This window comes from Centroberyx gerrardi, chromosome 2, assembly GCF_048128805.1.
Source record: "Centroberyx gerrardi isolate f3 chromosome 2, fCenGer3.hap1.cur.20231027, whole genome shotgun sequence".
In the NCBI taxonomy this organism is placed as follows: domain Eukaryota; kingdom Metazoa; phylum Chordata; class Actinopteri; order Beryciformes; family Berycidae; genus Centroberyx; species Centroberyx gerrardi.
In genome coordinates, this window is record NC_135998.1 from 23,157,446 (window position 1) to 23,181,065 (window position 23,620).

Sequence of the window (23,620 nt, forward strand, 5' to 3'; positions counted from 1 at the left end):
CTTTTAAGTGGGAGGCTGACTACTACTACTTGTGCTCTGTATACAGTACAATGCTTTTTTTTTGTTATTTTTATATTATTTTACAAAATTGAGAGTTTGCTTTAGAGGTAACTGCTTGTTTTTGGAAAATTACATGTACCTTGGACATATTGTCTGAAAGAAAAAAACAATAATAAATGCAATAGCTAGATTTGGTCTTTTATTTGTATTTGGAGCATGAAAATCATCATCAAATGTCATCATCTAAAGTAATATTTTACTGGGGGAAGAGGACAGTGCAAATAAACAAATAAACCTTTTCTGCTGAAGGAATCTCTACTTCATATTTAGAATAGGCCTTTCTTTATTTTAGAAATTGTTTTGAATAGTACAAAATCTTACTGGGATCAGGTCGCATATGCCTGTAATTAAATTCATGTAGACACACACTGGTAATATTGTGTATAACTTGAATTATAGCAGTTTGTCAAACAAGCTGAAACCCCACTGGACACTTGGTCTCAAAATACCAAACCATTGGATGGGATATACACACAGTTGAGTGACACATATAAATAGACTTTGTAAAGCTTTGGCCACTAGGTGAACACAGTGTGAGAGCAGGACGGCCCTGGAAAGTCACACACTTTACAGTTCACATATGCTCTACCAGCGCCATGCACAAGTTATAGATAATTCATCAGGATGTCTTATGAACGTAATTGCACTTGGCACATACATTCAAGCACATTAGTCCTGTATGGCCAAGTACATGGGAAGGCCTTTAGAGTAATGCAGCCACCAGTGTAGCACATTAAGCTCTACAGCACTAAACAAGCCTCAGCTTCATCCACAGTGGCTCAGCCGGCAGATTTAATTTCCACTGAGAGCCATAAGTTATCTACTGTACACTCAAAATAATGCACGTTACTACGGTTAAAACTAACAAGTACATGACATAGAGGGAAGAACAGAATGTAATTTTTCAGTTAGAGATAATTTGATCCTCTGGGTTTATGAAGCAAGGGGCCAAGATAGTAAGATTTAACACATTACAGGTGATACAGATTCAGATCCAGAGGCCAGACTCACCTGTAGATGGGATCATGCATGATCATCATCTTGCTCTCATCCCAGGTCCACTCTTTCCTCTGTATGAGAAAGATAATGATGATAAAGCATTGAGATCTTACCGCTTAGAACAAAGTTACACACCAAAAACAGATTTGACATGTTATACCTTTTAGTAGTAGACAGTTAAATCTGTATTTGTACAATAACTAACACATAACAGGAGAGAGATGCTTCACAGTAAATAGGAAACTGACTTTAGGAACCGCAGTATTGTGACAGGACCTAATGGGTCAATTTTCTGGTTAGCACAGCTGTGAATTAAATGTCATGTAAAACCCCAAACAATCGTTCTATGAGTCCTTCATGGTCACAAACATTGAGTGAACTGTCTGACATCACAGGACAAATATAACGCTTATTCCCTTTTAGTGAGGATTTTCCCTTTAAGATGAAGATCTACATTAAATCTGTAGATCTGTGGAACTTATGCAACTACAGTCCATTCAGAGCTGAAAATCCGTGTTGACAGTAGACTCTGCTGAAGTGTGTTTACTTTCTCAAGCCGGTGTTTCTCACATGGCAGTGTTTCTCTTTTCCCTTCAGACTGCGTGATTGGTGCAGCGGCCGTACCTTCTGTTTTTTCCTCAGCATCACCTTGACTCCGTCCACAGAAACCACGATGCTGACCTTCTTCTTCTTGATGTTCTTGGCCTTGAACTCATACTGGGAAAAACACACGGACAGACAGAAGCACATCAGAGTAACGGCCTGTGGACTTCACACCAGTTCAAGTTAAGTTGATGATCTCCAATTGAGCGCAGTTTTTTTAGTTGTCTGCCACAAACAAATAAACAAACAAAAAAAACCCCAACATTCTGCTAGTTGATGTTACCATCATCAATTGGTCCCAAACCCTTTCCGATATATTTATTATGTAATTTAAGCCCCTCCCCCTTTCCTGATTGGCTGTATAGATCCTGAAGTCGCATTGAGATGTGTGATCAAATATATATCTATTGATGACTGATTTATTGATCCCAAAGTCGCATTTACATGTGTGACAGCTCGTTGGACTCAAGAGTGCCCTATCGATTGGTGATGTCATTTAATCCCCTTCCCCTTTTCTGATTGGCCGTTTTTTGATCGACTATATCTATTGATCCTGAAGTTGTATTGACATGAGTGATACTCAGGAGAGTTTCCTATCAATTAATGATTTCATTTAAGCCCCTCCCCCTTTCCAGATTGGCTGTATTTTGATCATCTATCTATATCTATTGATTCTGAAACCACATTGAGATGTGTGATGGCTCACTGGACTCAAGAGAGAGAGAGTTTCCTGTTGGTTGGTGTCATGATGTCATGTAAGCCCCTCCCCTTTTCCTATTTGGCTATCTATTTATTCCAAAGTCACATTGACATGACTGATGGCTTGTTGGACTCGAGTCCTATTGATTGAGCATTTGAGCATATTTAGTTGTCTTACATTCTGTTGATTAGTGATGTAATTTAAGCCCCTCCTCCTTTCATGGTTGGCTGTATTTCGATCACCTATGTCTATTTTTTCAAAATCATATTGAGATCAGTGATGGCACGTCAGACTCAGGAAAGAGTTTCCCATTGATTGGTGGCGTCATTAATGATAATCCCTCTTTCCAGATTGACTGTTTTTCATTGTCTTTATCTATTGATCCAAAAGTTGCATTAATTACTATGATAAACCCAGTATGCAGGACTTCACTGATAAATGTCTTGTTGTTCGTCACGCTGTATGAAAAATTAAGATCTACCAGTTATGTGATGCATTGTTTGAAGTAAACAATAAACTGTATTAGGCTTTTGTTTGGTTTCCTACAGCCAAATAGGTCACAGATAATCACAAATGATGTACTTGTTTCAATTATTTTTTCAAAAGGCACATGATCAATCCACCATGATCTTAAGAAAGGTCAGCAACCATCATGACTTTATAAATTCCCCCTAACTACTTTACACACACACACACACACACTCTTCTTTGCAGTGAGAGTGACCTGAGTGTGTCCTACTGTACGTTTGGCATGCTGACAGAATTTAAAGGGCATAAGCGGGACAATCTGTCAGTATTAAGAGATGATCCGCACTGCACTCTAATATATCAGCTTCTTTAATAGCTTGGCAGCACTCGATGAGAACAGTGATAAAAAACCTCTAATTCATATCAGCAGCCAAGCCAACCACCAGACTTCTCCTCACCTCTCTGACGCCAATCAAGAGAGAGGGAATACTCTGAACACGGGATGAGAGAGACAGATAAAGAGTAACGGTGGAGTGAGTGATTTTCAGTTGCCATCTACAATATTGTGTCGTAAAGATGGCTCTGTTTGCGAGGACAACTTCAAGCTGACTACAATGTGAACCAATACCCAGCACCCATAGGTCAAAATACCCAATTCAACTGTATTCTGACTCATCATAGGCAGTCTAGTCCAGTTTCACCTCAACAACCCTGTATTGATGCACTGGATCATCATTTGACCAATTCCTGTGAATGAGTACAAAGGCTGATAACTAACATCATGCTTTAGAGTGACAGTGACAGCAATGTATCATTTGGCTTTGTGTACAGCTGAACCGTGTGCATGATGGGCACGCACACACAAACATACCCAGACACACACACATCCTCACACATATGTGCAGATTCTCTCTCCCTTACTTTCTTTTTCCCTCCCTCGCTCTCTCTCTGTCTCAGTCTCTCAGCGCCGCACACAAAGCACAAACCGTCCAGCCCTACTGTATATTTCAGAGCTAAATAAAATAACAATCGAGTGAAGCGCCCAGAATAGGGTTTTGTCTCTCTTCTGTTTGCTGAATGGCACAGCTGCGTCTGCACTGAGTGACTAACACATTTCCACCTTGTTAGCTGGCCCGGCTCTCTGCTGGGGAACTTAGCAAGTCTGCCACGTCGACTCAAATTAGCGTCACTTTTAAACACGCAGGGTTCGGCTCGTTTGCTACCAGTTATCAAGCCCTACAGTGGGACTGCCACGCCACAGCCTCCATGATGCAACAGTATGCAGGCTGCTGTGTTCACACTGCGGCCTAAAAAAAAGTCAAACCGGTCAGCAACGCAGGATGTCAGTCACCTGCAAAGGAAAAAACTGCCTTCTCATTGCTATGGTGACTGAAAAAAAGCAGGCGTAACCATTGAATGCACATTGAAGTAATTGAAAACAACCCATTACGTAAATGGCATTGTGTGACTGTCCAGTTTCAATATTTCATTTCATTTCAAAATGTCTATTAGGTTGTATTTCACACTAATAAACTGGAAGCCCCAAAGGCACTGGAATAGTGCACCATCCTTTTTTGTCTTCACTGTCAAGGCAGACAGTAAAAGTCTGGAAAATTCAACTTTTGTCACCAAGTTCTGTCTGCAGGCACAGTGAGCCGAAATTTCCACCAGTGAGTTCACAACAAAACAACAAACATCTGCCACATACCACCAACATGTGAATACAGCATAAGTTAGTTGTCTTCAGCAAGGTGCACTGTAAGTAAAGATGAGGGGAGGAGAGGAGAGGAGAGGAGAGGAGAGTGAAATACAGGAGAGGAGAGGAGAGGAGAGGAGAGTGAAATACAGGAGAGGAGAGGAGAGGAGAGTGAAATACAGGAAAGGAGAGGAGAGGAGAGGAGAGTGAAATACAGGAGAGGAGAGGAGAGGAGAGCAGAGGAGAGCAGAGTGAAATAGAGGAGAGGAGAGGACAGGGCAGGTAATGGAAATAGAGGAGAGGAGAGGAAATGGAAATAGAGGAGAGGAGGATGGAAGAGAGGTGAGCAGAGGAGAGGAGACAGAAGTAGAGGTGAGAAGAGGAGAGAACAGATGTTATGCAAGGACCTCCTGCAAACTGTGACCTTTTATTCCAACTACCCACAGCGCTGCGATGGTACAATTAGCCGAGCATTGTGAACAAGCCAAGACCTGCCACATGCCATAATAACATACTGCACTGATGTCCTAAAGTGTGAGCGTGTGTGCAGACCTCAAGTCATTTTTTCCTCACTATCACAACGCTAAGCTGTCATATTTGTGTGTTCCTATACACGCCTGCCTGCATATGTTTGCACTGTGTATTTGAAATGCCGCGCTCTCTCTGCCCTGGATCCATGGTGATTAAAGTTTCGGTCTCTAATTATACAGAACCGAGTCCTGAGAGAGCTGATTAAATAAAGAATGGGCTTAGAGAGGGAGAGAGGAGAAAACAGACCACAGAAAGAGAGAAGTTGGCCAGGATGTAAGGAGGAGAAATGGAGAAATGTTCATACGGCAAGGAAAAGCAGTATGGTGAGATGAGGGGAAAAGGGCGCATGAGAGAAAAGAGTCCTCATGAAAACAATTACATGTTATTCTAGGAGTAGAAACAACCACACATCCAAAATGCCAAAACTTCCCTTTAGCACTAACAAATTTGGAAAGCAAGATTATAGAGTATGTTGGGGATCAAGATCCCAATGTGTAAGGTAAAAAAGAAAAATGTTTGCACAATAAGTGCAATACAAACGGAATAGCATTTACATTTAGGTTATTAGTACTACATATTTTAGAAATGTCATGAATTCAGTTTTGTATTTTTACTCCTACAGAACAAGGGCATAAACCAGGTGTTTATTTGAGCTTGTCCCACACACTTGTCTAATGTGGCAATGCAGAGGGGTGAAATAATGTGATGAGGTCATTTAAGAAAGGCAACTGAGCAGAATGATGATTATCTGACATTAACCTGCCAGACAGGACATCTGAAGCGAGACAATAATTTGTCATCTTGGCAATACTAATGTGAGACAAGGGTAAAAAGCAATACAAACACACACACACTAACTTTACATGCATGCACGTTTGCATGCAAAGAAACACACATCCACACACCACACACACACAAACACAACGTCTAATACACTCTGTACTGCAAAATCACACGCATACTTCCTGTTACACAACGCTATTTGTGTCAAAACACTTATACACAAGTCTTTTATAATTCAGAGTTTATGCCAGCGTTCTGGTGGAGCAAAAAGAGATTTTGCAACTTCATCCAAGTATGAAAATTTTATATTTTCTTTGCTTAAGTGCAAAAGTGTTTTGAAATATTCAGACTTTAATGCACTTGCATTGTTATGTTTTCTTTTTTTTCTTTATCAACAGTGGCGCAAACAATTAAAAGCTCATGACACAAGATCCCCTGAGCCTCGACACGTAAAGTTAAAAACCCTTCAACATGGCATAAAATATATTTCAGAGTAGAGCTTAGTTTACTTTAGCTCAGCACCAAGGATATTTCTGAAGAGAAAAGTAGGAAGACAGACTTTGAGAATAATACATGAGTGCTAATGAAAAGTGCATGACTAATATGTGGATTGAACAGTCATGCAAGGGACATGGGCTTAAGTTCTAAGATGCACTCTGCAAAAATGTGTCTTAAGACCTTGAAACTATAAGCCCACAGTGATGCAGCGAGTGACACCACTGCAGTTACAGGAGCAAAATTTAAGCTTAAAGCAAATACAATGAGAGAATATAGTTCAAATCTGTCTCAGATTGGATGCGGGCGCTTCTAAGCGGTCAGACTCATCAGTCTTCCCAGACGGCGAAACAAATTTCAGTCAGCGTTCCACTCTGTAATCTATTAGAGAAGTGTCAGACGGAATAGTGATGACTTTGCGTTTGTGTTCGGGAAATGATGAAGGGGAAGCTGGCTCTCAATACAACATTTGATCCCATATGCAACACAGCAGTAAATGCACCTTTAATAAGTCTACCTTTAGTTGCACTTAGTCTCTTTCTCTCTCTCTCTCTCACTCTCTCATTCAATTCAATTCAGTTCAGTTCAATTCAGTGAAGCTTTATTGGCATGATGTTTTGATAAAACATTTTGCCAAAGCAGAAAGTCACTACAACAGTCAACAGTCAACACAAACAATGACATTGTGTAAAATTGACAAATACATAACACATAATGGTAAATAAAAGGTTAAAAAAATGCTCCTTACATATAAACAGTTCTATACAGTGTATAAGTCAAATAAATACTCGTCTTACACTGAAGCATATCTTGCTTTGTGACTTGCTTTGTATTTTCTTTCTCTCTCTCTCTCTCTCTCACTCTCTCACACACACAAACACACATACATACACACAAACAAACATACACACACACACACACACACACACACAGCACTGGATGTATGTATCTATCACTTCAGCAGTGAAAGTGTTCTAAGTTGTTAAGTCCGCCCCTTTAAACAAGAGCAGACACAAAGATATTACAAGATCAAACTAGAGGCGACGAGAAGCCATTTATTTTTTAATGGTATTATCTGAGCAGGGCAAGACAACATAATCTGGTGTGACATCTTCAAACAAGTCTCTCTTTGTGGCATGAGTAATCAACGAAGTGCAAAGCCGCCCGTGATATAATCATTCACTATTTAATTACAGAAACTCATTAAGAGTTGAAGGTGGCAGCTTTGCTTTCAGCTCTTTCAAATCAATTATTTACAACAAAAAGATGCCGACAACCGGAGACAGAACAGCAGGTTAACACTAAGTGTGGAAAAGATCTACAATATCCCTTTAATAATAACCTTTAAAATCTTGCAAGACTGTTACTTTCCACATTGGTTGTTATGTTACCAAAAAGCCCCTCTCCAAAATATGAAAATAAACACCGCTTCAGTATAAAATAGGTTATATGCCCACTTGGAAATGAAACCATTAACTCTAGATCTAATAGGAAGAGCTATTACAGTAATATCCCTCTCCAGTGTATCCAGCAGGTAAGATTATGAATGGTCTGTTTACCTCCATGGGGCCCTGGACCACTTCTAACCACAGTCTAACCGAGTCTAGCAGAATCTCTGGGTCTGATTCATGATCCTCAGACACGGATCGGGATCTGACTGCGTCCACAGAGCACCATTAAGGACGAGGAGGCCCCCCGAGTCTCACAGCCAACTGTAGAGGGACCCCAGAAAAACAGAGGTAGCATTTCACATGCACACTGCGGCCTGCGGAGCGAGACTGGACTCCAGTGTTACGGTGTTGACCGTCCTCGTTCCTACAGACAGGGAGTGTAGTGCAGGGAAGAGAGGGGGCCCCCAGCCGTTACGCAGGAGTAATTATACTGCGCATAAATAAAACCTCCCGGCTTCAAAAGATACCTGTCAACGACCCCTTAATGAAAGGCCGGCGAGTCTTACATGGTCCGTTAACGTCATTTGGTCCGAGGCAGATAGACTGGCTTTAGGAAATTTAGAACAGGAAGGTGGAAATGGACAATTTTGTTCTCCCCTGCTGTTTTTGTAGTTTTTAGAGTGAAATCAATGGGCAGGACTTAGGCTTTGCAAACCAGATGATGGAATAAGAAATTATGGACAACCCCCAATCCCCTTTGACTGCGCTGAAAGGCAGCGGAATGCAGGGAGCATTGTGGGTCGTCGATGCTCCCTGTAGTACCATTGAATCCATACAGGACTCCACAATGGGCCCTATAGATTGTATCCTAGCAACCACTTCATTACAATTCTCAGGATTGGGGAGTTTCAAGGAATTTCACTTTTTTTTTTCTTCCAAATGAGCATACAAAGAGATGACTGTTGAGAGCAGAACTGGGCTGAGAAACGCAGCAGCTGTCCAACAGCCTGGCATTTAACTTGAAAAGAGACTTCCGAGGTATCCAAGGAGTTGGAAATCAAAGTGCCGGGAAACAATTTGAAATTAAATCAACAAGTTTCTTTTATTACTACGTTAAAACTCCAACTGAGTGCTGAATTTTTAAGAGAAATCATGTTTTTGCCAATAAAGCAGCTGCATCTTACAATGTCCCATTAGTTTAACAAGGAATTTGAGCTATTATCACTGTTGCTGGCGTTCTGTCTCTCCCTGCGTGTGGTATTTTCAGACGGGCTTCTCTGCCCCGGGCCAAGGAGGGAGGACTGAGTGACTCCCATGGTGTAGGAGAGGTCCTAACCTCCTGAGTGAACTTGCATGTCTCACCATTAGTCAGCAGGAGTGTGTATGAGGGAGCAATTACCTCGAACAGTCGCTATGGAGGACGACCTTGGCCTAAATCTGGAGTCTGTGTTTGTGCATGCTGGCTGGTTTGTGTGTGAGATTGAGAGAGAGAGAGAGAGAGAGAGAGAGAGATAGAGATAGAGAGAGACAAAATAAGGAGAAAGTGTGTGTGTGTGTGTGTGTTGTGCTGGTGCCTGTCTGTGCCTATGTGAGCGACTTCCGCCTCACTGCAGATACTATTGATTGGACTCCTGGGCTCCGGTCTTGGCAGCCCACAGAGAGTGGCAGTCGAGCCCTGTGGGAGAGAGGGTGCTAGCGGGAACACAGCTAGCTAGCAGGGCCGCTTAATGGGGGCTTCATCGGTGACAGCAGGGTTACACACAACAGGGGAATTCACTGCAGGGATGTAGAAGAACAGGGGCTTTTATTATGAAAATAAGAACCATCCGTGGCTGTTGTATACGCTTACAAAAACAATTCGCAGCAAAAGTTGTTTTTCCAAATGGATTGGGTTCAGGAGGAAAGTTAGAGTGTGTTTTAAGTGATTATTTGATTTGTTGTTTGATTGCATTTTGTGGTGGGCAAAAAAGCTTTGGTTTCTGTTGTTGAAGAGTGTTTTTTATTGTGAATGCTTTATTGCGTTTTTTTCTCAGTGTGTTTATTCTTCATTTTTGTGACAAAATTCTGGTAGACAGGCTAGCACAGCTGGCACTGACACTGCCTCAGCTCCATCTGGGAGCTACAGCTGCGTCTTTTCTAGATAAATGACTTTCATTACTTACACTGCAAGTGCATTTACAGAGGCTGACAGACAGAATTTGTTAATATCAATCTTACTCTGACTTAATATGTCTGCACAGGAACAGGGAACGGAGCAAAGCACTCTAACTCTGGTAACCATCTCAAGAGGCCAGTCGGTACACTTTGAGCGATTATCATAAAGTCCTTTCAACTATTATAACAGCAACAAGGTCACAAAGAAGAGCTGCCACAGATAAAAACAACGAACATGATGTGCAGTGAGTGAACCCGTAGCTTTTTAAAGTCATCGAATACACTTCCAGCAGTCTCGACAGAGGAAGCAGCTAAGTCGTAGTGCGGGCGCAGGCTGGCAGCTCCTTGAGTGTTTGTGTCCTTGCAGTGAGAATGGACCCGCGCTTGAGTGACTCTCTGACAGGCGCAGTGAAAGGACAGCCAGTCCCAGAGCGGCGACGGCGGCTACTCAGAGTTACTCACATGGGGCGCACAGGAAATACAAAGGAACAACCTGAGCGTGCCAAACGCTCACACTCAGTGACACACAGATGCAAAAACTGCACACAGAAACACACACAAAGTACATGCATCCACACGTGCACAGGGGAAGAAACACACAACACACACACACACACACACACACACACGAAACTACACAGCACAGGCACTTAAAAGCCAGAAGAGATTTGCTGTCCCAGAATGGGCAGAGTCACCGGGGAATTGTTTTCATTATTTCATAACTTTCACAAAACCCCAAACCCAAAGTAATGTAACACATATCTATAAAATCATCTGTGTTTCAGTCATGATAGCTGGGAAACTTCTGGGAAAACAGAAGCAGACCTTTCACCAATAGTTGTTTTTTTTTTGCACTACGGCAAGCTTCTCTGTTTTTATGTAGACAGTCTGCCAGGACATATCAGCTCCACCCTAACCCTGCAAGTAATTGCATGGAGAAAGGACACAGACCACGGTAGTCTCCCCTTTAAAAACTGATCTTTTATGTTATGAGCAAAAATATGATGTTTTGGTCATTTGGACTTCATCAGACATAACAAAGATGAGAATTCATATATTCTGTAACAAAGAGAATCTGAAAACAGGCGACAGTTGGCAGTTGGTTTACAGTAATTGACAGTAATCAGGTGATAATGTAGGAGACAAACATTTCTTTCATTATGTTGACTAATTACTTTTGTTTCCTCTTACATCACCACCCCAGTGTTTAACTTGACTGATGAGACACCAAAGTACTGTCAACTGATTGTCATCACGTGTTCAAACTGAAACATCATATTTCTCCCCACTACACTCTAAGCCAACCACAAGCAAACCAACAGCAACACCACAGCTGCCCTGATCATAACCTGACTGATAACCTGATAAGTGCATGTGTCAAAAGGTAACAGTGACTTAATTCACTGACAGTGTGTTTGTTTACACAACGTGGCAATGCATGACTCATTCATTCTGTGTGAGTAGATTATGGGGTCTCTCCTTCGAAATAACATAGAATAATATGGCATCAAGGTGTTCTTTAAGCTCATCATCAACAAAGAATACCAAAAAAATGACAAAATGTCCTGAGAGTGCTCATCTGACATCGAGATGGCTGCTGGCTGGATCTCATCCTTCTCTGAGTAAACCAATCTACCAAAAGCTGGTAGGCAACTTTCTCTTTGCAATATTTGGTAAAAATTTCAAAACACCCTCTGAGGTATCAGTAATTCAAATGGTCTAAGAGAAGATCAGGCCTCTGTGATCGCTCCTGCCTTCAGCCTCTACAAAATCTCATCGCTCCCGGTAAATAGTCATATCATTTATACAGTGCTTCAGGTTTGCTTTATTGATTTTATTGATTTAATTTCCCCCGTTTTACCTTGGCATGACAAGCAAGGCTGTCTGGTCATCAGTCAGGATTCACTCAGACAAAAAATGTGCACAATCTAGTGAGACATGAGTGGTAGGGTATACAGAAGAGGCTTTTCCTGCACTGGTTAGTAATGTCCAAGTGGCTAACATCCCTGCAGTATGCCTGGATTGGTTCTGGCCCATTTTTTAACAGATGAGTCAAAACTGAAAGGATGAATTAAACTCCAGTGTCTTTCGTCAAAAACGGCCGTACAGTATCTGCATATTTGCCTGTTTTAACAAGTCACACCAGCATACTGTGAGCTCAAAATACACACATGGTATGCAAAATGCAGCCAGGCTGGCAGGTGTGCAGGAGTGAAAGAGCCAGAGAGAGGGAGGGAGGGATACAGGGGGGATAGAGTTAGACGCCGAGACAAAGGGGGCCCCAGAGCATCCTGCAGAGAGAAGTAACACGGGGACATGCACATGGTGATATGGAGGTGCTGAGAGCGGCTCTGTCCAGCGCAGTGGTCTGGCAAAGCAACAGTCAGAGTAATAGGATTACTAGAAAGAACCCTGTCAGATCACAGGCCCCAAAATCCCCTCAGCACCCCTGTGCTTCTAATATACAGCAGGAGAGGTGACCACAGGTTAGGGCAGCGGCGGACTTTATACTGTGGAGGTTCTACACAGAGACCGGTTTTATGGCCAGGAGCTGTTAAACACATCGCTGCTAGTTAAGCATGAGCAACTCGGGGCATCTCATTTAGGGGGGTGAAGAAGAATGGAAAGGCTATATGGAATAAAGTAAATAAAGGTTAAAATTCTCTCCAAAGATCTTTACATAGCACCTACAGCAAAAAGAGACAGGAAAATAGAATATTGATCATGCATACTTATTTCTTTCAGTGCACAAAATTATTAATGACTTGGAATCTGTTAGAAGTGGTGTGTGTGTGTGTGTGTGTGTGTGTGTGTGTCTTATAAACCTGGACACAGCTCCCTTTTCTTTAAAACTAGTTTCCCTCATTTTTCTGCTGCTTAACTGCAGGTCTACATGTGTGCCATCAAGGGAAAAGCAATGCGAAATCAAGTAGAGTAGGGGGCCTAAACAACACATAAAAAGCAAGAGACAAGGGCTAAAATATTTAGTTAGGACCAAATATTAAATAAAATTATGCAAAGTTTGAGGCCCTATAAAGTCACAACATGGCCCAAGGCAATTGCCCGGATAACTCTGCCACTGTTTTAGGGGGGTAGACATGGGGTGCGAATCAGGGGCGCCATCTGTCCCTTACATGCGAACATGTCCCAAAAAGCCCCTTGGAAGAGGCTTTAAGAGTGTGTGAGAGAGCTTTCATAAAGCTCAATAATGAGTAGCCTAAATCCTTGTCTGAAAAGGCTGAGACAGCCCTCATCATGTAGCCCGCTGTACCAGCAGCGACCTTGTATGACAACAGCAGGTTGGGTGAAGGGGAAATGTATGTCGCCACATGCTCCACTCACTGACTGATGTCAGCCACCTCCACTCCACTGCTGTCTACGCTTTTTTTCCTGCCTAACTCCTTCTCTTAAAGAGGTCTTATTCTTGTCAGTGTAAATATGAATTTGTTCTTAGTTGAGTTGAAATCATGGTAAAATTCATAAAATGCTTCTAAAAATCTGCAAAGCGTGACTGCAATGTATCTCCGGTGGATCAGGCAGAGTCAGAGAGAGGCATAGAAAGAGAGAGACATTGGACCTGCCCTGTATTGAATTGAATTATATGAATGAAGTAGTTTACTTTGTGTCTTTATTTGGTGGGACTCTACTGTTGAGGCTCTGTGAGTCACCATGGGTAATGGTGATTACAGTCAACTGAATGGCTCAGAAACAATGAATGCCTTTTGTGCAACACTGATTCCAGTATTCATCTTGCTCTTAATGGCTGTCAGTTGCTGGGAATGTACAGTATGTTGCAATGATAATTAAGATCCTGTTCTGTATTTGAAAAACCCTGATTCCCTTATAACCCTTACTGACCTGCAAACAGTCATGTAGTAACAGAAGCTGTGATAGGCTGGTGGTAGTTATTTCCTTGGTATGTATGTTGCTGTTGTTCCACACAATAAATTACACAATAACCAACAACACCACAGCTGACAGTAATATAAAAGTCCACAATAGTAAAATCACAACATATCAACGTTTAAAATGTGCTCAAGAGTTGTGTGAGTTCAGCAATTTGGCTAGGACTGCAGAGTTTTAGTATTTGCAGTCTGTAAGGTATTACATTTATGGCTGTTGACTGACTTTTAGTTATTTTTTGTTCAGAATTTGTTCTAGAATTCAGTCCACAAGCTGAAGTTTGGAGAGTTTTGGCGAAGGAAACCACTATTTGGCACATTTCCGGTCTTGTTATACCATTGTAATTTGGACCAAAGATTATTGGACAGGCTCTAATAATTTCAGCTGGAATAAGAGAGCCAGGATACTGTCAGAAATCCACTAGATACTCCTGTATTGGTTTAATGTAGCCAATGCAGATGGTCATAAGGAGAGGGAGAAAAATGGAGAGAGACTCAAAGAGTAAGAGAGAGAGAGATTTGAGGAGCTCAGGCTTCACCATGGGCATCCAACTACAAAGACACACACACACACACACACACACACACACACACACACAGAGCGAGAAAGAGACCAATCAAAGGCTCAAAGGCTAAATAGTCGCACTGAAATCCAAATGCGATCAAACTATGCAAGGAAAGCAAGAGAAAACCTGAAAAAGGAAGCAGTTTGGGAAATTCAGACTGTTCCAAATATATGCTAATGCCTCAAGTGCATACGATTAGACGGCTTATGGGCCGTCTCATCCCTTATAATCAATTCAGTTTTTCTGCCCTGATGGCTTGATGCAACTGGAGATAACAATGATGCGGCAAAATAGTTTCTCTGACAGTGGGTTATATATACAATACAGAATCAAATGACACATCATGTAAGCCATATTCCTGTTCTGTTCAATCAACAACTCAAAATGCATCTTTGACTTTATTTTTATCTATAAAACGCTTACACCACCTAAGTGACATACATTAGCCAAAGATAAATGGATGGAGTTTGACAGGCAGGGGGATTGCTCTCTGTTAGACCAGCATGCCATGCCGTTAGTATGAGTGACAGACACATTAGCGTGTCATATGGATAGCAAAGAGTACATTATCTTGTTAGTGTCTGTCTGGATGGCAGTGGTAAAGTGTTTTAGAGTCATTTGGCTGAACAGCAGCAGTTCGCTCGGCTCATTCATCCAATGAGAGTGAGCCGGGGAACAGCTGCTTTGCCCCACTGGACTAAAGTAAAAACCACAGTCTCCTTGAGGAGCCTTGGCTTTCTAAACGCATGAACCCCAAATCAGTCATCATACAACGTGGCACATTGTAGATCTAGACTGCACTGTGGAAGTGTGTCCAGTATACTGGAGCATTTCCCTCCATGTCATAATATCAACTGTGTGAGTTATTAGTAACGGTCAGTGGGAAGATGTATGTCTGAGGCTCTGAGCTATAGAAGGAGAGTGGAGGAAACTGGTTAATGGAGGTGTCGCCTCCCAGCAATCAGCAGCAATTTAATGTCACAGAGCTCAACTTGAGCCCTGGGCTTTTGCACCGCGACTGCTGCCTGCAAGCATAAACCAACATAAACTTGGGAGAAGAGAGGGAGAAAGTAGAGAGGAGTAAATAGAGCTATGATGAGAGAGAGAGATGAAGGGAGTGCAACAAAAAAGAGTATCAGAGTAAGGGGGGTTTGAACGATCGAGGCTGGAGAATAAGACCTTGAGGCTTTCTATGTAGCAAGTTGGAACAAGATGAGAGAGGTGAGATGCACACACACACACACACACACACACACACACACACGCACACACACACAAAATCACATTTAGAAGTAGGGCAGCCTATCTGCCAGCTCCAAAGCCTGCAGCACTTTCCTCAATCATTATCCAACAAGCGATACGATAATACAATGGGCCTCGTTTATTTACCTACTCATGCTAAGAAACACTGCTCACAGACAGGCAGGGGAGTACATGTTACAAACTAGGGCTGCAGCTATCGATTATTTTAGTAATCGAGTATTCTACCGATTATTCCATCGATTAATCGAGTAATCGGATAAGAAATACTTTTGCTTTATTAAAGAGCAATAGTAAATATACAAAAGAGAAAAGCTGTCCGCACAAAGCTGTCCATACGACACTGTGATTTACTGAAAACGAGGTGAAATAATAATTATTATTGATATTTATTACTAGGCCTAAATATAATACAAGTTCATAAGACTGGCTAATGTACATTTATTTGCTATGTTGAAGGGTTGCCCTACACCTGCTGACCCTACTCACTGCAATCAAACTAAACTGAATATACCTGCTGTATTGGACTGGTGCATTTTAGGCTCCAATTGCCACTTACACCACCTGATATTTTGCTTTCTGGGGTATTTTATGCATCACTGTGAGGGGAGTAGGTGTGTGTGTGTGTGTGTGTGTGTGTATGTGTGTGTGACTATCATAATAATAACATGAATGAAGCTCAGGCTTTCACAAATTGACTGCAGCATTTTATTTTCTCTGGTTATTTTCTTGAGCAAAACTTAGCTAACTTAGGGACATCATAACTAGCCACCATATTGATTTACGTTCTTAACTAGCCATTACATATAGCCATAATTAACGTGCATTCTTTACTAGCCTTCATCTCATCCCGTTTTAATATTAAGTGCTGACTCTGCCCACCCGGCCAGTTTCGGCGTACGCCGGTAGCAATTACAAGTGGACCCTATCCTACAGTCCCTGCTCTCAGCGGAGGGAGGGAGCTACGCTGTGTGGGAAGCGCTGTGACCGTCAGACCTCTCTGGATTAGACAAGCAAGCAGAGAAAACCAGCATCAGCCGAACCAATTTATTGCCAAATGCTTTGGGATTCAACACATTAACATTGCTTTCCATGGTCAGAAAAAGTCGGCAGATTTGTCGCTAGTCGCTTTTGAGAAATAAAGTCGCCAGGGGGGTCTGAAAAGTCGCTAAGTCTAGCGACAAAGTCGCCAAGTTGGCGACACTGGATCCGAAACTTTGGACACTTTCTGTCGTTTTCTCTGGCCTGTCTCTTCTCTTCGCCCCTCGCTATTTTCTCTCTCTTTCTCCAGCGCGTTGTGCAACAGTAATAATCATCCGTGCGAAACACTGAGCGTGTATATAGTTATATGGATTAAACGAAGCTTCGATGCAAATTCTTTGCATCGATGATTTTTAGTAATCGAGTTACTCGAGTTTCTCGAGGAATCGTTTCAGCCCTATTACAAACCTAGCACATAATTATATTAAGTTATCTGGAGAATGATTTTCGAATTGAATGAATTTACTTCTTTTTTTTTTCATTTGTCAGAATTTTATTAAAATAGACAATTGTACCAGTTCTGGAAAAACTGTGGTATACTGCTTTTCAATTTAGGTATATACTGTATATCTGAATATAAATAAAGGTAAAGTCTGAATATATACAGGCCTATGCCTTTCCTAGAATATCTTTTAGCCACTGTCGTCACATGTTACAAGATGAACCTTACATGCAGTCTTCACATCAGCCAGACTTGAAGCCCATCCCAAACCTGAAGATTAGCTGAGAAAAGGCATGTTTTGGCGGCAGAGCTGGTTGTCAGGGCGACCTGAGGAGTGGCCTGACATTTGTGGTTAATTCGGAGCTACAGAATAATAGAGAGAGAGAGAGAGAGAGAGAGAGAGAGAGAGAGAGAGAGAGAGAGAGAGAGAGAGAGAGAGAGAGAGAGAGAGAGAGCATTTCACACCAGCACCATTTATCAAATACAAACTAGGGCAAACCCTATCACTGAACAAATTACAAATGCAATCTTTCTATTCGGACCATCTGAATAACCAAACCAAAGTGGCAGACAATCTCTTCTCTGTCAGAGATAAAAAAAAAGCAGACTATTATCCTGACCAGGTTTGGGCTCATTGACCACCAAGGGCCAATAGAGAAAGGAAGACACATAGATACCCAAAGTCGAGGACAAACTGTAGTGGTCACTGCTTGACAGGAGAGGTTGAGACAGAGGTAGAGAATGATCCACTAGTAACTTGTTTTATTGATCTATATTAAATTATATTGTATTATATTGAATCACAATTACTCCCTAATTACTTTACTTGTGCCTGGCTCTTACATCTTTACCTAGCACAGGAGTATTTGTTAACTCCGCTTCAAACTGTGCATAACACCTCTTAGTTATTCTAAAATCACTGTAAAGCACAGACTCTCATGGCTTTTTGCTTTATTGAACTGAACTGAACTGAGCCAGGGTCTGTGTTTGTGTGTGGGAAGGGGGGGCGGAGGGGGGGGAGCTGTCTGTCACCTTTTAAGGCTAGCTAACAGCTGTAAGAAGCTTGCATCACTGTTATGATGTTTACTTCATAATTTGATCAAATTATTCCAGGGTGCTTCATATCATTAATTACCAGGGAAGCTGATTTCCTGAGTAGGCCTAATTTAACAACTTTATGCTGCAGTTATCTCTAAAGCTGATTAAGATTAAGGTCTACCGCTCAGGTAGATCTGTGTCTAGAATGAAAAGCAGCTACATTCAGAATCAAACATTACTTAACTGCCAACTTCATACTATAACTGCCTCCAAATCTGATTTCAATTAGATGGCTGAATGTATTCATTCAATGACACCTGCTTGGCTGACCCATACACATGGCTGTCTGACTGGAAGACTGGTCCATGTGACTCCATGCACAAGACTAGTTTCAGGGAAAGGTTTGTCCATCCAGATCTTTGTACAGCCTAACACCACTGTACAAACAGAGGCACACACACACACACACACATAAGTACAAACACCCACACACAAATGTCCAGGTCCTGGTCTGAGATGGCCTTAGGTAGTTGAGTTTCTACTTGAGACGGGATGCTGACAGGTTTTCGGCAGACAGTAGCCAGCAGATAATAGCAGATAATAGGACAGGGAGGGTGCATAGTGGTCAGTTCAGATGGATGTCTGGCTATGGGACTGCTAACTATGAGCTTGGACCTGCTGATATACCCCAAAGCATAAAGATAAGAGAAGTAAAGGTCTTCTATGATTTCTATTCCTTTAGTATAGTTGAGTTCCACAATAAACTATATAAATGAGCACATAACTTACACTGGGCTTCAAGCCCACTTTGCTGCTGCTGAGGCTGCAGAGAGCAGCGGTCAGGGAATGTCTGCAGAGGAAATGTGCCTTCAGGCTGAGGGGGAGGATGAGTCCGTGGCTTTAGGACGGTCCCTTCCTTTGGACGGGGCTTGTTTTGGTTGAGGGTGGGGAGATCATCAGAGTGAAAGACTTGTCTCGTTAATCTAGGCACTGAAAGACATGGGATTGCCTCAGGGAGGGCAATGAAAGCAGTAGCATGTGTGTGCGCGTGCGTGCGTGTGTGTGTGTGTGTGCCCATGTGCGTGCCTGTGTGTGTGTACATATGCTGCCGGTCGTGAAAGCAGGCACCACTCACCACCTGTCTGTCTATCCATGTGAGCAAAGACCTGCTGCCATGTCCCTGCAATATATCCAACCTAACATCATGATGATGGCACACCAGTCGGTAACAAAGCAGAGAACACAACCGGATAAAACTCAAAAAGAATGACTACACAATGACACACACATACTGTACATACATACAGTACATACGTTAATTCATTGGCACAGAGATGGAAACACAAAACGGCGCCAGATGCACATTTTGAAGACAAAACAAAACTCTCCACATGAGCATGGAGAGACAATCATGTGGCCGTTGTGGCTACGTTTCTGTGAGTCAGAAGTCCGTTGGTAAAATCCGATCTACTGTAAGAGTTTCTCAGTGTGAATGAGTCTGAATGTCAGGCCCCTTCCACTGGGGAGCACCTAGCTACAGAGCGAATAAAAGCTCCTTGGAAAAAGCCTGCGACTGTTCCACGAGAGCCCAAGCTACGATTAACAGAGCAGATCACACAGAAGTATTCTTTCAAGCATCACTCATGGATTGTTACTTTTTAAAATTTAGAGAAACAATTGTTAATCCACAAGAACGGGACCTCCACCAAGGGGTTTGGATAAACAAGGGGCAACTGTACTCTAGATCACATCTAATCCAGTACACATGTAGGTCACCTACTATGCTCTAGTACATCTGCTATTTAGCTAACATGAATACAAAGTGAAAACAATGTCCCCTATTATCTACCATTCCTCCCCAAATACCCTCCCCCCCCAACACACACACACACACGTACATATACACAAGTCCATACAGAGCAACACCCGGCCAACCACCCCCCTTTTGCCATAGATCTGTAGCCCCCCAGGAGTTAAGCTGTGCTCTCATTTCTCTCTTGGTTTTCTGGGACAGGCAGAGTGTGTTATTGTTATGCAAAACTGGGATCCACTGATATTTAGACAATGTTTGTGTTGGATCGCGACTCCTGTGCACAGTTATCCTCTTGGTCTATTATTTGACGGTCATCTGTGTTTAAGTCTAACTGTGATTCTGGGCTGTGTGTGAAATGCCTCATTTGTGTAACTACATCAGATGCTGTCAAGATGATGTGTGATGTTCGCTAATCTGTGTGTGCGCGCGCGCGTGTGTGTGTTCTGCAGTCTTCAGGCATGGGTAAGCATTTGCTATGGCTAGCTGCCAAAACTCTGACCGTAAAGCTTGAGACAGGGGAGCAACATGAAATAAAAAGAGAGAGAGACATAGAGAGAGGAGAGCAAGAGCAAGATAACAAGGGGGAGAGAGATGGACATTTCTCTGGTGGAGGTAATTGAGGTAACTGTCAAAGAAGACTTTTTCTCCTTTCTCTGTTGCCACAGAGGTGTATGAATGAGTGACATGAATTAAGAGAAACAAGATAGTTTCATCATCAAACACAACAATTCAGTTCAATTTTTCAACATGCTTTATTGGCATGAAAGTCATCAGACTTTATCAGTCATCGGACTTTAAGAACAATATTGCCAAAGCATCTAAGAATAATGAGCTAAAAACACACAATCTAACAATAGAATGAATAGTAAATACAAAATCAACTCAAACAGAAGCAATCACCTAATAAAACAAATAGATGAATATTACTATATTCATAATTAGTATATAGGTGCATGACTGAAAATGCACCATTACAACACTGGTACATTCAGAGGAGAAAGGATTTGAAAGCAGTAAAAATCTCACTCTATTATTTTGTTGACAGAATCCTCAGGAACAGACAGAAATTGGAAGAAGTAATGCCTTTATTTGTATGCCAAGATTTACTTATTTACCTAATCCATTATGTCACTGTTATTGCCTTTCAAAACTTTTGTTGCTCAATAAATAGAGAGAATGGTTGCACACAAACACAAGTCCATCAATACTTGACCACAGGTGCGTGAATTCCAATATGAAAAACTCAACGAACCGTGCCAAGAATCCGCACACTGCTCAACAACGGGGGAAAAAAGATCCTTTTCACTGAGGCATTGGAAAAATAGATTTTGTTTAATGATCTGTGATGCTCTCAAAATATAAGGTGCAAAGTGCGGTACAAAAACTCAATCACATCTTCCTCAGTGACACTCAAGACCTTGGCCGGACTTTCTTTGTCTTTGGTTTGAGTGTCTTTGGAGTGTAAAGACACAAGTAGCGCACATACATAGACACTGCATTGAAGTTTTGCTGCACTTTCTGACAGGGCCAGAGTGTTTCTCTTTCCACAGGATCCCTCCACACAGCCAAACCTCCCCAAAAACATCTGCTCTCTGTCTGAGTTATGACAGTTCAGCAGCCTCTCGGAAGACTGAAACAGACACAACGGACCCATATAATATCGGAATGGCAGAGACAGAAAAACACAAGTTTTGCCCTCCTGTCTTTCTGACGCGGTAGACGGAGACAGAAACAACTCTTCTCACGAGATGATGCCGACACACAGAGGACAGAGAGGGGAGCCATGTAATTTCCAATGAGACTCTTGGCAGTCTTAGGGAGACGACGGCATCCTGACGGACATGTGGGGGAGGCTTAAAATCCCATTACAGCCGATCAAAATTCAAAGGGAAGCATGCATCCCCTGTCTTCAGCCTCAAATCTATTCCTGTCAGCACTGAGTAGATAGCCAGAGATGGGCTAAATCGAGATGCTCTATTTTGGTAAGAGGAAAGTGAGGGGGTGGAAAGAAAACGGCACTGGTGGGGGGAATGGAAATGAGGGAGAGAGAGAGTGGGGAATGATAGAAAGATAGACAGGAGTGGGGAGGAGAGAATGTCCTTCTAAAACTTGTTTCCCTTTAGAGACAGACACTGGCGTTCTGTAAATAGCTGAGTGTGTGTGTGTGTGTGTGTGTGTGTTAGTTTGTTTCCCTGGGGAATTCAGATAGATGCATGTCCTTTTCTGAGGCAGTGAGCTGTGGACGGCTACACCAGCTCTCTCAGTGTGGATGCAGCAACTCCTGCCTTCGTCATTCAGCCTTGTTAATTGATTGCGGAGGCTGGTAGAATGCGACGGCTCTGGGTATAGTGGAGCACTGGAGCTCATGCACACATTCATACACACACACACACACACACACACACACACACACACACACACACCACAGCTGAGGTGGTTTCTATGCCACTGGTCAAACTGAAAGAAACCAATTCTTATAAAACAAGACAGTAAGACCAGCCACCCATAATAGTCTTAACAAAACCTTTGAAAAGAACCACAGGATACAAAATTGTGTCTTTTCACTTCCTCGCTGTGGGAGTGGCAGGTGTGTGTGTGTGTGTGTGTGTGTGTGTGTACGGCTGAGGACTTGACTCAACTAGCTCCAACAGCGCTTCTCCCCTATCACACCCAGATTCAGTATTTGTTCAGAGATGATCATCGCCGTGTTGTCTGCTCTCTTTCGTCTCATGCTTGCGCCTCTTTTCTCACATTTGCTGAAACTGTAGAGATTAGACGGGGGAGATGAAACAACTCTGGCTCTGCCAGCAACTAGACAACCATTCTCAATTTCTCCTTGTACTATCAGTTTATTCGTCACTCCCTTGTGTTTTTAATCACACTCCACTGTCTGCACAGCCTGGGCTAAAAGGCTGTGATTCTAATTTGAAGACAAGGCCTTTGCTCTAGCGAAAAGAGATGAGAGAAAAGTCAGGGAGGCCAGTCAATATTCATTTAGACAGAAACTAATTACATTTGACTTGGCACCGAGTCCCAAACGTGCATGCCTGCCCTCTGAAACGCTCATCTGTTTGCATTCATGCAGCGGAGGCAGAGTGGGCGGGTATTAACCCAAGCAAGTAATGGTTGGCACGCAACAATATTCTTCCCATGCAGCACTTTTGAGTTTGAAAGAAAAGTAGATGTAATAATTAGCTTAGTCTCAAAGTGGTTGCGCTCATTAGCCAACTGATTGACTGTTAAATATGTATGGAGTCTGCAGGCTGGGGTGGAGGCTAGTGGAGTGCGGTATGTAAAGGCAGGCTATTAAATAATAAGGTTTTAAAGCCATGCTTTACTGTTCTAATGGAAATGTAAAGATGACATGACACAACATAAATACTGAGACAGACTCTTCCTGGGGTCAGTGTCATAACCTGAATCTATACATAGTAACATCTCTCTAGTCACTATCAGCATGAAGTGGATGAGATGCATCAGAGACACATGACAGATCAATAATGAAGAGGTTCCTTTTTTTAGTAGATCAGTCCCTCCTGCCGGCCAGACTCTCCAGTTTACAACTCGTCATCTGGGACTCCCTATGGCAGCACACTGCTCATCCATTAGCCATCCAAAAACCTGGATCTGTACAATATGCTGCTCCCAAAGGCCGAGAGTAACAACAACCATAATACA

General features: G+C 42.3%; 2 protein-coding genes across 3 annotated transcripts in view; one reads left to right on the forward strand and one right to left on the reverse strand.

Moving 5' to 3' along the window:
* Positions 1-23,620, forward strand: part of st6galnac6 (ST6 (alpha-N-acetyl-neuraminyl-2,3-beta-galactosyl-1,3)-N-acetylgalactosaminide alpha-2,6-sialyltransferase 6) — a 216,061-nt gene that overhangs the window by 178,899 nt on the left and 13,542 nt on the right. The gene's annotated exons all lie outside the window — the stretch shown is intronic.
* The window catches only part of LOC139921682 (carboxyl-terminal PDZ ligand of neuronal nitric oxide synthase protein), a 52,689-nt gene that overhangs the window by 25,530 nt on the left and 3,539 nt on the right, over positions 1-23,620 (reverse strand). For both annotated transcript variants that reach the window (XM_071911979.2, XM_078287608.1), the window contains exons 3-4: positions 1,684-1,776; positions 1,072-1,130 (exon numbers count right to left, since the gene is read on the reverse strand). In XM_071911979.2, coding sequence (XP_071768080.1) covers positions 1,072-1,130; positions 1,684-1,776 — 152 coding nt within the window. The remainder of the gene's footprint in view (positions 1-1,071; positions 1,131-1,683; positions 1,777-23,620) is intronic.